This window comes from Theropithecus gelada, chromosome 14 (assembly GCF_003255815.1).
Source record: "Theropithecus gelada isolate Dixy chromosome 14, Tgel_1.0, whole genome shotgun sequence".
NCBI classification, from domain to species: Eukaryota; Metazoa; Chordata; class Mammalia; order Primates; family Cercopithecidae; genus Theropithecus; species Theropithecus gelada.
The window spans coordinates 12,866,931-12,880,055 of NC_037682.1; the positions used below are offsets into that span (position 1 = coordinate 12,866,931).

At 44.7% G+C, this 13,125-nt stretch overlaps 1 protein-coding gene across 7 annotated transcripts in view; it reads left to right on the forward strand.

Moving 5' to 3' along the window:
- Positions 1-3: 3 nt before the first annotated feature.
- The window catches only part of CPSF7 (cleavage and polyadenylation specific factor 7), a 29,360-nt gene continuing 16,238 nt past the window's right edge, over positions 4-13,125 (forward strand). For 2 of the 7 annotated variants that reach the window (XM_025355253.1, XM_025355258.1), the window contains exons 1-5: positions 4-120; positions 745-853; positions 9,212-9,430; positions 10,260-10,363; positions 10,738-10,910. In XM_025355253.1, coding sequence (XP_025211038.1) covers positions 800-853; positions 9,212-9,430; positions 10,260-10,363; positions 10,738-10,910 — 550 coding nt within the window. In that variant the 5' untranslated portion in view covers positions 4-120; positions 745-799. Of the gene's footprint in view, positions 281-642; positions 854-9,211; positions 9,431-10,259; positions 10,364-10,737; positions 10,911-13,125 lie in introns of those variants that run through there. The other 5 variants (XM_025355255.1, XM_025355257.1, XM_025355254.1 and 2 more) reach the window with 5 other exon arrangements.

The following is a 13,125-nucleotide window of genomic DNA, read 5'->3' on the forward strand; positions in this document are numbered from 1 at the left end:
CGTATGCCGGAAGTGGCGGTGCGTGTGACGCCGGCGGCGGGGGGGCGGGACCTGGGGCGGAGAGCGGTTCGCGCGCTTCGGGCCTAGTCCGGACTCGCCGCTGCCGCCGCCATATTCCCGGTAACGGGGGCGCGCGGCCGGGGGCAGGTTGGGCCGGAAGAGGGGTCCGGGCCGGCGCTGAGGCGGGGAGGGGGTCGGTTGAGATGGGACGGCCGGAGTCTGCGGGCGGAGGGAGGCGCGGGCCTTTGAGGGAGGGGGCAGAGAGAGCGCCGGGCCGGGTGTGTGGGGAGGGAGCGGGGCGGGCCTAGCTGGGGGCGAAGAGTAGGCCTGGGTGGGGAGCAGAGGCGGCTGGAGTAGCTTGACACCCGGGGGCCCTGGCCGGAGCTGCTTTGGGGCCTAGGCAGGTGCGACGGACAGGGGATGCGGGCTTCGCCGCGGTCTTTCTTCGCAACGCGGTCCTAGGGCCCCTAGGAGCCGAAGGTGGGACTTTTCCGTCGCGCCATAGGCAGCTGCGGCGCCGACGCGGCGCTACCCGGGTCGGGCCCGAGGGTGATGGGCAGCGACCCCCGGCGGCCTGGGAGAGCGGGGGGCGGCGCGAGGCCGGGGGCGGGGCGGAGCGGGTGGGGCCGAGCACGGGCCGCTAGGATGCTGCGTCTCTGGAGATGGGAGGTTAGCAACCATTGCCCTCCTCCCAGGCCAGGACCCTCATGCCTTCTAATTCTTGCATTTTTCCGAATCCCGCAGTGGCATCTTCCTTACTTTGTCCATCCTCCGGGCTCGCGATCTTCCTTCCGGAGCCATGTCAGAAGGAGTGGACTTGATTGATATATATGCTGACGAGGAGTTCAACCAGGTGAGGGGTCATCAGGAGCTTTGGGATTTTCCTTGATCATCTGAGGAATCATTTTCAGCAAACTGGCAGTGGTTTCAAGCTGTACCAGTTCTAGGCTTGAACACGCGTCTATCCGGTCTAAAATTTTTCCCCTGCAGAAACTTTAAAGACTACACTCCGTTCCTCTTTATGTTAGTTTGAAGCTCCAGGCTTAATTTTAAAGGCTTTGATTTAAGAGCAAATAAAAAGCAGGTGTAATAGAATGGTGAATCAACCTGTAGAATTTACTCCCCAGGAAGCCAAAGTTGGATGTCAGACTAACCACACTTAAAAATCAAAAGTACATTTGCTACAGTATTCATGAGGACAGTGTTGATACCTGTTCCTTTACATTTTCAGCCTGCAGCTGGAGAAGTATAGTCCCCTCCACCGAAACAGTGCAAAGACAAAGTAGAAAAGATAACTTTAACATTTAGTTTCAACTCCATTCCAATTAAGTTTTACTTGCTTTTATAAGTAGTTTGACTCCAGTCATGAGAAGTCCACAGGCATTTTGGTATAATAAATTGTATTGATTAACTTTAGTCTTTCTAGAGGGAGTAAAAGGGTAAAGACGTTAGACACACCATTTAGATGATAGATATAGACTCATGCACAGACCCTCAGTTGGATTTGTTTTTATTGTACCAGGGAACATTATACAGAAATTTATCTAGAGCTGGGCACGGTGACTCTTGACTGTAATCTCAGCTGCTCCAGAGGTTGAGATGGGAAGATTGCTTAAGGCCAGGAGTTCAATACCAGCCAAGGCAACATAACAAGATGCAGTCTCTACAAAAATGTAAAAAAAACACAACACAACCAGTTGTGGTGGCTTGTGCCGATAGTCCCATCTGCTCTGGAGAGTGAGGCAAGAGGTACTCCCTGAGCCCAGGAGTGCAAGGCTGCAGTGAGCCATGATTGGGCTGCTGCACGCTATCCTGGGCAACAGAGCAAGATCCTCCTGACTCTTAAAAACACAAGAAAAATTCTCTCAAAGGAATAATCTTCCATGCAGTTCAGTTTTTCCGTCTTGAGGTCAGTTCTCAAGAATGTTCCAAAGTTTCTATTGAAAACTTACTAATACGTTGCCTGGGTTATTTTCAGCACCATTCTACATAAGTTAAGCTGGCTCTTCCCATTTGCATCTTCCAGTGGGTACACATAAGGACCTGGTAAGAGCGAGTAATGAATGTGCTAGAAAAGGAATGTTCCCTGGTTGATCCCTGACTTTGATAGAAGGCAACAGAAGAGGCGGATACATGCCATTTATTTTTCACTTGGCATAAGTTTACATTAAAGTCTATTTTTTGATGCATTATGGATTTGTAACGTGGAAATTATAAACCATACACAAAAGTAGAATAATACATTGTACCCATCATACAGCTTCACCAATTATACATTTTAATGGCAGGTTTCTTGTCTCTGTTCTGGCTAACTATGGTCCTTTAAATATAGCTGCTGGTTGTCTTAAATACATGAATTTTCCTCTTTTTTTTTTTCTTTTTTCTTGAGACGGAGTCTCTCTGTCACCCAGGCTGGAGTGCAATGGCGCGATCTCGGCTCACTGCAACCTCTGCCCCCCAGGTTTAAGTGATTCTCCTGCCTCAGCCTCCTGAGTAGCTGGGACTACAGGCGTGGGCCACCACGCCTGGCTAATTTTTGTATTTTTGATCGAGATGGGGTTTCACCATGTTGGCCAGGTTGGTCTCGAATGCCTGACCTCGTGATCTGCCCGCCTTGGCCTCCCAAAGTGCTGGGATTACAGGCGTGAGCCACTGTGCACAGCAAAACAAAATTTTAATTTTAAATAAATCGAATAGTTATGGATAAAAAAGTTCCAGATGTTAATTTAGTTACAAAATCATTGTTTTCCATATTCACTTGAATCAGACTTTTACTACCTTAAAAAAAAAAGAAACAGTCTTGCTGTGTTGCCTAGGCTGGTCTCTCAACTCCTGAGCTTAAGTGATTCTCCCACTTCAGCCTCCCAAACTGTTGGGATTACAGGTGTGAGCCACTCTGCCCAGTTCAGACTTTTTGCAGATTATGTTTTTCCCCCACTAAGATAACAAGAGCGCTCCTTAGTTCTTCTCTTTTTTTTCTTTTTGAGACAGAGTCTTTCTTTGTCGCCAGGCTGGAGTGCAGTGGCACCATCTTGGCTCACTGCAACCTCCGTTTCCCGGGTTCAAGTGATTCTCCTGTCTCAGCCTCCTGAGTAGCTGGAACTACAGGTGCACGCTGCCACGCCCAGCTAATTTTTGTATTTTTAGTAGAGAGCTTCACCATGTTGGCCAGGATGGTCTCAATCTCTTGACCTTACGATCCGCCCACCTCGGCCTCCCAAAGTGCTGGGATTACAGGTGTGAGCCATCACACCCAGCCGCCTTCTCTGTTATTAATGAAAAGTTTTTCCCCTTCTAATTTCTTATCTGTGGATTGATAATGGTGCCATTCATTTCATTTTGAGAAATAGGCAGAATCCATTGTCCAGTGGAACTGCTTTGTTAGAGTAGAAGTTATTGACCTCGACAGTTTGTTCTCTGGGCTCCTCTGTTAAAAAGGACTTTTTTACAGGTCTAAGACAGGCTAAAGATAGTATGTGGACTTTAATAGATGTATATATCCAACAGGCAATATTTGACACGGGGCAAGCTGAAGAAAGTGTGAATTTTGAATATCTTATGTTTTGTGGAAGGTGATGGGATGAGTGCTTCCCCCCCACACACATGCAAATTAGTTATTTTTGACAAAGTTAGCGTTAGTGTCATCTGGAACCTACAGAAATTATTTAAAAAAAAAAACAAACTTTGGCTACAATTGTTAGAAGCTGGCTTAGTCTGAAGGCACCCAGTACAAATTGTGTTTTAGAATGTTTTAAGAATGTTACCGATTTCGCCCCAGGCTGGCCTATGCACAGGAAGCCTTTCATGTGCACTTTGCTCCCCAAGGAAAATTAATATTTTTCCTAGATGGAACCCTATGGTGCTTATTCCCAGATCTCTTGGAGCATTTGCTGCAAAAGCCTTTTTTGCCAGAGCTACTTTATTCCTGTAACATAGGGAGTCCTGGGATTCACACTGGCTCTCTTGGACCAGGGAGAACTCTGGAAAGGTGACTGAGATCAGTTGCTCTGCTGGGAGTTTTGGCTTCTCATACTGAGACAGGCTTTGCACAGTGTGCCCAGTTCTCTTCCTTACGTCCATCAATAAGTATTTATTTATTGAGCTACTTGTGTTTGCTAAGCGCTGTGCCAGGACTAGTGAAGTAAAAGGAAAAAAAAGGGGTCCCTGTACTCAAAACAGATTCCACTCCTGGTGGGTAGGGGTGGTGGACAATGGCAATGTACAATGAAGGAAAAGGAGGGTGTAAAGTGAGAACTGTGGAAATGGTCATTATAAAGCCAAAATTTTTTATTAAGCCTTGGTTACAATTAAAAGAAAAAATGGTATCAAGTTGGTTGCTCTGAGAAAAATAAATCCTAGGCTAGTTACTTCCCTCAGTGGGATATCAGGAAGAAGGATGGAGGGTAGGAACATTGAGCAGACAAGTGGAGAAGATCTTACTTAAATTGAAAATCACACACCTCTTTTGTTTACAGAGAAGCAAGAAGTTTCATGAGACAGTCACAGTTCTTTCTGTGCTATTGAACACAAAATTATTTGAGATAGTCGTTCAATATTAAATATATGTTTCATGTTTAATCTCCCTGGAATGAAACTTTGAACATCAGTGCATGTAAAATGTACTTTTCACTTAATTTATAGAATTTGATTTTAGTTTCATCTATCACTGCATAAATCGCCTGAGAAAAATCTCTGGCCCTTAACTGTGTTTCTGTTTTACTAGCTGAACAAGTAAAATGAATTATGATGCTGGGGGATTAAAATCCAAACCATTTGATACCTTGTTTCTTCAGTAGAACCCTCAACAGTCTTGCCCTGTGCAGTTCCCACCAACTTCTTTGAACTGAGACTCTATGGCCCACAGAGACCATTTAAATCTTGTGATAATTTTGTATTCATTCAAAATCCTTTTGTTTCTAAAAGTGGTAGCCATACCAAGATCCTCCAGGATCTAGTCTATCCTATTTTTTAAGGGATCTTAAAACAGTAGATTGGTTGCCTAGGCTTACAGTATGAAGGGTTTCCTGGTGATGCATTTGGTCTCTGAGCTGTCCAAATCTGCATGTTAGTCCACTACTCAATTTTCAGTGATGATTTTTACATTAGAAATTTTAGACACATATATCTGAATTACAGATACTGCATGGAAGGGAGTCTCAATTTGGTTCCATTTGATTATCTGAGATAATGTGTCTCCTTATTCCCTTTAAGTTTCATTTGAAAATCCTTGATTTAAAAAAAAGAAGGCTGGGTGCGGTGACTTACTCCTGTAATCCCAGCACTTTGAGAGACTGAGGTAGGAGGATCACCTGAGGTCCGGTGTTTGAGACCAGCCTGAAACCCCGTCTCTACTAAAAATACAAAAATTAGCTGGATGTGGTGGTGCACACCTGTAATTCCAGCTGCTCAGGAGGCTGAGGCAGGAGAATTGCTTGAAGCCAGGAGGCGGAGGTTGCAGTGAGCTGAGATCTCGCCACTGCACTTCAACCTGGGTGACAAACTGACACTCTATCTCAGAAAAAAAGAAGAATCTTGGTGTGAAGTAGTGCTTTCTAAGGATTTGAGCGTTGGATAGGATCAAGTGATGTGTATAAATCCTTTCTGTACCTTGAACCACAGAAGCAACTCACCATACCTGGTACATGAATAGAAGAGTGATTTCGTCTAGAGTTAGGATGGTTTGAGACATAAGAGCTATGAAATATTTTATGGTGATTACTTACACACAAAATGTTTTCCCACTTATTAGCCCTAGCTGACCTCATCTTACTTTATTATCCACCCTGTCCTCTGCAGTGTTAGCTTCTCTCCTCGTTCTTTATATGCTGATCCTTTTTGTGTACAATCCTTTCTTATGGGTTTGACTACATGGAACAAGCTTCCTGTGCTTATTTGCCTCACTGATTCCTTTTCTTGTTAAGTTGCCCTCTAAAAGTTTACTCTCTCTTGCTATTCTTTTTCTAACATTTTTAGAAGGGTTAAGCTCTCCTGGTGGGTTTCCTTTTTTTTTTTTTTTTTTTTTTTGAGACAGAGTCTTGCTCTGTCGCCCAGGCTGGAGTGCAGTGGCCGGATCTCAGCTCACTGCAACCTCCGCCTCCCGGGTTTATGCCATTCTCCTGCCTCAGCCTCCCGAGTAGCTGCTCCTGGTGGGTTTCTTAGAGTGTTTATAATATTTGAAATTATTTATATGCTTCAGGAAGTAGAATCCTTCCCCCTTCTCTATCAGAACAACCCAAGATTATTCTCTTTTTTTTTTTTTTTTTTTTTTTGAGACGGAGTGGCGTTCTGTCACCCAGGCTGGAGTGCAGTGGCCGGATCTCTGCTCACTGCAAGCTCCGCCTCCCGGGTTCACGCCATTCTCCTGGCTCAGCCTCCCGAGTAGCTGGGACTACAGGCGCTCGCCACCTCACCCGGCTAGTTTTTTGTACTTTTTAGTAGAGACGGGGTTTCACCGTGTTAGCCAGGATGGTCTCGATCTCCTGACCTTGTGATCCGCCCGTCTCGGCCTCCCAAAGTGCTAGGATTACAGGCTTGAGCCACCGCGCCCGGCCAGATTATTCTCTTAGTGTGCGTTTTCTTCCACTGTACTTCACATAAACTAAAAAACTAAAAGATTGTTTCCAAAGGTTCTTATAATACAAGGATTGGTCTAAGAGTAAATTTTTTAGTGAGTCTTCTTCAGATCACTTCAGAATTAGCAGTTCTTGCCGTGATATTGGAGGGAGAAAGTTATGGGAGTTACCTGTCTTTAGTTGCCTTGAAGAAAGTATTTCTTCAGGGTACTGGACAAGTGGCTCAACTTAGGTGCCTCCTTTATTCTCTCTTTAAAAGAATAGCAATGTGAAACTGCTGTAGGACCCTTAAAACACTGAACTACTTGCTGTCTCTGTCATTTTGGCAGCATTGTCTTTAGCATTGTTTGAATGTTTTGTCTAATTCTTGCAATAAAAATAAAATATTTGTCTAATCCTTAAAAAGATTTCTCTGAGGCTAGGCACGGTGGCTCACGCCTGTAATCCTAGCACTTTGGGAGGCCAAGGTGGGCAGATCACGAGGTCAGAAGTTCGAGACCAGCCTGACCAACATGGTGAAACCCCATCTCTACTAAAAATACAAAAATTAGCTGGGCATGGTGGCACGCACCTCTAATCCCAGCGACTCAGGAGGCTTAGGCAGGAGAATCGCTTGAACCTGAGAGTTGGAGGTTGCAGTGAGCCGAGATGGCGCCACTGCACTCTGGCCTGGTCAATGGAGCAAGACTCTGTCTCCAAAAAAAAAAAAAAAAAAAGAAAGATACGATTTCTCTGAGATAATTACGTTGTAAAATCCTGAACACTTTTTTTTTTTTTTTTTTTTTAATAACAGGGTCTAACTCTGTTGCCCAGGCTGGACTGCAGTGGTCCACTCATGGCTCACTGCAACGTCAACCTCCCAGGCTCAAGGGATCCTCCTGCCTCTCAAGTAGCTAGGATTATAGGTTTGTGCCACCATGCCCAGCTAATTTTTGTATTTATTGTAGAGATAAGGTTTCACCACGTTGCCCAGGCTGGTCTGAAACTTTTGGGCTCGAGCAGTTTGCCTGTCTCTGTGTCCTAAAGTGCTGGGATACAGGCGTCAGCCACTGCACCCGGCCTGTAAAATCCTAAACATTAAGGTCCCATATTGTTGTAGTAGTAGTAGTAGTAGTAGTAGTAGTAGTTGTAGTTTAGGGGTTTTGGTATATAGTAATATATCACATAGGCAGAATGTATAATTTGCACATCTTCTGTAATACATATTCATATTATAAATGCTCACTGTGATACAGTTTATGGTATAGGTTCTTGTCGTATTTTCTGGCCCTTATATTTTAGAGAACTTTAACTGTTTTTTGTATATCATTGAATATCGGCTGGGCATGGTAGTCACCCCTGTAATCCCAGCACTTTGGGAGGCCGAGGCCAGTGGATCACTTGAATCCAGCAGTTCCAGACTAGCCTGGGCAACATGGTGAAACCCTGTCTCTACAAAAAATTTGAAAATTAGCTGGGCATGGTTGCGCATGTCTGTAGTCCCCAGTTACTTGGAGGCTGAGGTGGGAGGGTCACTTGAGCCCAGGAGGTTGAAGTTGCAGTGAGTTTTAATTGCACCACTGCCCTCCAGCCTGGGTGACAAAGTGAGACCCTGTCTCAGAAAAAACAAGTACATCTCCTAGATACATGTCATGGTAATGCATTGGGTCTGTATGTCATTTAAGAAATAGAACTTAGTAGGGGAAAACCACTGTTGTTATTCCCTTCCCTTTTATTTATTTTTTATTTTCTCTGATGGAAGGATGGGAAAGTATACAATGAGTTTAGAGCTTTCCTAAATCATTTGTACCGGCCGGGCGCGGTGGCTCAAGCCTGTAATCCCAGCACTTTGGGAGGCCGAGATGGGCAGATCACGAGGTCAGGAGATCGAGACCATCCTGGCTAACACGGTGAAACCCCGTCTCTACTAAGAAATACAAAAAATAGCCGGGCGAGGTGGCAGCGCCTGTAGTCCCAGCTACTCGGGAGGCTGAGGCCGGAGAATGGTGTGAACCCAGGAGGCGGAGCTTGCAGTGAGCTGAGATCCGGCCACTGCACTCCAGCCTGGGCGACAGAGCCAGACTCCGTCTCAAAAAAAAAAAAAAAAAAAAAAAATCATTTGTACCAATCAAGGGATTTAAATCAGTAACTCCCAATCTTTTTTGCATTTTTGTGCCCACTTTCATGCTTTTCCTCTGCATTCAGTTTCTAAATAAATTTATTATTAAATAGACAAGTGAATTTTATGTAACACTTGATTTTGGAAATAGCATAAGATGTTGAAAATAAGTTTTCATTAGCTTATCTTAGATGTCGTCTTCAGAAGTTGACCTTATTGATCACAGCAGCCCATGCATCTCATTATGCATTCTTTCTTTGCTTGCTTAATCACCCAGTGCCTTTTGATTCTTGCCAGTGGCTAAAGCCATAAACTTTACAGACTGTTACCAGAATCTTGAGAGGAAAAAAAAATGTACATAGTCTGAATTAAGTGATACAGTTTCAACAGGAAGTTTTTCTTACCTTGTTTCCTAGGGTAGGACAAGGAAGTTTTGTACATGTTTTATCAAGTATTTAACTGGATTGTAATAAACTAGAGTGAAACAGAATGAGCAAAATGAAGTTTGCAAACCTACCTTTGCCAACCCCTCATCTCTTAGGACCCAGAGTTCAACAATACAGATCAGATTGACCTGTATGATGATGTGCTGACAGCCACCTCACAGCCCTCAGATGACAGAAGCAGCAGCACTGAGCCACCTCCTCCTGTTCGCCAGGAGCCATCTCCCAAGCCCAACAACAAGACCCCTGCAATTCTGTATACCTACAGTGGCCTGCGTAATAGACGAGCTGCCGTCTATGTGGGCAGCTTCTCCTGGGTGAGTGTGGGTAACCAAAAATGCTTATGGGTGGGCTGGAGGGAGAGCACTGGGAGGTGATGGCATTTTCAGAAACCACTGTTGCACTGTTTTGTGCTCTGATGGGGTTGGATTTCTTTTTCCTGGGATCAGGTTGGATTGATCTCTGAAAGAGAACTATCCTGAGGACGTACTGGTGCCGAAGAAAGCAATGATTAAGTGGGTAGTTGCTTTTTCTGCCATCTTGTTACTGCCCCTGACCCTGGGGCTTTATGTCTAGCAGGGTCATCTGTGGGACGAGATTTCAGAGTGAACACCTTGAACTCTTGGTGGTCATTAGATGGTCCTGTGATAATGGTGGGTGATGGGGATTAAAGACCTTGATAACTCTAGTATACTTGGGGTAGGTGGTGACTGTTGTTCTGCAAGTTATTTTGTCATGTTTTGGGGCTGGTGGTGGGGGTGGTTTTTCCAAGTTAGAAAATATATTTACTGTGGGGAAGTTCTGGCAATGGTCAACTCTAGCCTGTCAGATCTATAATTAAAAAATTGCTAGCTGTCAGTGTTTGAACTGATGACCAGCCAGTCCAAATGGCAGTCAAAGTTACAATAAGTTTTAATCTTCTCAATCTCTAAAGATGGGGATTGGGGGTGAGTGGGTTTGGAATTCTGTATGGGTGAGGACAGTAAGAAAAGTCTGCACTAACTGAAATATTGCCAGGCTTTTGAGTTTCCTCTGGGGGGCTTTAGTTGTGACTAGAATCCTGGGTTTGGGGGGCAGGGTCTGGGACATTGGCAGGCGGGGGTATAGCTCTTGACATCTCTTCCTTTTCCATCTTGCCGGCCCCAGTGGACCACAGACCAGCAGCTGATCCAGGTTATTCGCTCTATAGGAGTCTATGATGTGGTGGAGTTGAAATTTGCAGAGAATCGAGCAAATGGCCAGTCCAAAGGGTGAGGTCTGGATTTGAGAAGCCCCTTTTAATTTGTAACCATTGGGATAACAGATCAGCACTATATTTTGGCCCTGAATTTTAATCCCTCCCACCCCTGGCCCAGCTTAATGCCTTGGTTTTGGCAAACTGCCTTAGAAAGGGACCTAGCTGCAGTGTGGTAGAACATTTATATCTTAAGGGGCGAAGAATACTGATTTTTAATTCCAAAAAAACAAAGATTTAGGCTCTTTGTTGTTAGTAGTGCTGTGTGTGTGTTTAGTTTAGCAAGATGTCCTTTGCTTTATCAATTCTTACTAAAAATAGAAGAGAATTTCTTTTTTCTTCTCTTGGTTGTCTACAGATTTCATTCATTTTTAATTTTTCCTTCCTAAGGTATGCTGAGGTGGTGGTAGCCTCTGAAAACTCTGTCCACAAATTGTTGGAACTCCTACCAGGAAAAGTTCTTAATGGAGAAAAAGTGGACGTGAGGCCGGCCACCCGGCAGAACCTGTCACAGTTTGAGGCACAGGCTCGGAAACGTGAGTGTGTCCGAGTCCCAAGAGGGGGTACGTGGAGACCATCTGTATGAAGGGGGGGATGTTTGTGGGTTTGTTTTCTGTGGTGTAGGCTCAGCCTACAGTGTGGATGAGTTTGGGGGAGGGTGATGGTGGTTGTAAGTGGTGTCATGGTCGACAAGTAGTCCCCAAAATAGGTCTGTATAGAAGAAAGAGCATTGTGCTGGGAGTCAAGCAGGTTCAGGTTGTAGTTTGGTTCTGCAAATAATTCATTGTGTGACCTTGGCCAAGTCACTTTACTGCTTAGGGCCTGTTTCCCCATCTGGACTAGTGACATGATATTTAAAGTTCCATCAGCTCTAAATTCTGTGTTTCTGTCTAAAAATTGGCATATGGTGAATGGGCTTAATTTTTAAGACATGCCTCTCTATAAATTATCAAGAAGCAGCCACCCTAAAATGTAACTAAAAGGTGCCTATAATCTTTTCATAAACGTTAATTGGAAAGATTCTGTAAGGAATCAACCAAGAGGAGTGGTGGAGAATAAGAATTGAACAATATTTCTCCAGCATTGTCCAGGGGAGAGGGTGCTCTTTTGATTACCAAATGTTTTAGTCTGTTTGGCAGGTATATCCCATTAGTAAAGTTAGAGGCCGGGCGCAGTGGCTCATGCCTATAATCCCAGCACTTTGAGAGGCCAAGGTGGGTGGATCATGAGGTCAAGAATTTGAGACCAGCCTCACCAACATGGTGAAACCCCCATCTCTGCTAGGAATACAAAAATTAGCTGGGTGTGGTGACACATGCCTGTAATCCCAGCTACACGGGAGACTGAGGCAAGAGAATTGCTTAAACACGGGAGACGGAGGTTGCAGTGAGCTGAAATCAGACCACTGCACTCCAGCCTGGGCGACAGAGCAAGACTCCGTCTCGGGGGTGGGTGGGAGAGTTAGGGGCTGGGCGTGGTGGCTCACACCGTAATCCCAGCACTTCAGAAGGCCAAGGCGGGCAGATCACCTGAGGTCAGGAGTTGGAGACCAGCCTTGGCAACATGGCAAAACCCTGTCTCTACTAAAAATACAAAACTTAGCCGGTTATGGTGGCACATGCCTGTAATCTCAGCTACTTGGGAGGCTGAGGCAGGTGAATCTCTTGAACCCCAGAGGTGGAGGTTGCAATGACCTGAGATTGCACCATCACTCTCCAGCCTGGGTGACAGAGTGAGTCTCAAAAAAAAAAAGCAAGCTACACCAGACTACCCTAGTTTGAGGACAGTTTCCCTTACATTCATCTTACTCTCTTTATTCTGACTGTACTCACTAAGCCACTTTCTTAATGCTAATTTGGTTTCCCAATTAGGGTCTCCTACTGGGGAGAGTACTAAATACTGCGGTTTGCTTGGCAGTTATATTTTTCATTGTAAATTAATAAATTGGTGTTCTGGTTTATGAGTCAGTCTCTTGTGAGTTTGGTTAGCATGAATCAGTCTCCTACGGCCTAGTCACCCCGGTTGAAGCAAGTTTCTGAATCTGAGAAACCTGAGGACTAGACCTTGGATTTACCTGACCTGATAAAGTGCAGCCACCCTGCAAGGCCCTCCCTGAGACAGTCAGCCACCCTTATTTTCTTTTGCTACAGTGGGAGGAACAGCAGAGTTTCATCACCAATGTTCTGTCACTGCTTAGGTCCAGCTCTCAAAATAGTGCCTTGTATTGATTGGGTTTATCCTCCAAGTAGAAATAGGACCACTTTGTTCTTGCATAGGAACAGCTGTTCTTTTAACTAGATTGACAGCCTAGATAGATTTGGTGTGAACTCTTACTGCTCCATGTTAGAAGGGACACACTTTTCTTCCTTGACAAGTATTTTCAAGTCCCCTCTGTTTTGGAGTCTTTCTGTAATTCACCGCTGACCTTCCTTAGGTATGTAATTTTACAGTTGTATTGGGAATAACATTCCTACTTCTACTCAGCTGCTTTTCATGTTACCTTTCTTTGCTGAAAAGATTGTAGTAACTGAGTGCAGTTTTTCTTTGTCGTGCTGATAAACCTGGGCTCTGTTAATCACTAAGTAAAGCTGGTGGACTTTCTCTGCATAAAAATGGTTGCCTCTTTTGGGACTTGTAGCCATAGATAAAAAACAGAATCCTTGCAGATGTGACAACAGTAGTAGCTGGGGAAGTGGTTAGCTGTCAGATGACACTTGCCTAATACCTTTTTGTTCTTCAGTTTGAGAGAACTCTAGGAAAGAGCCAGTTGCCATGTGT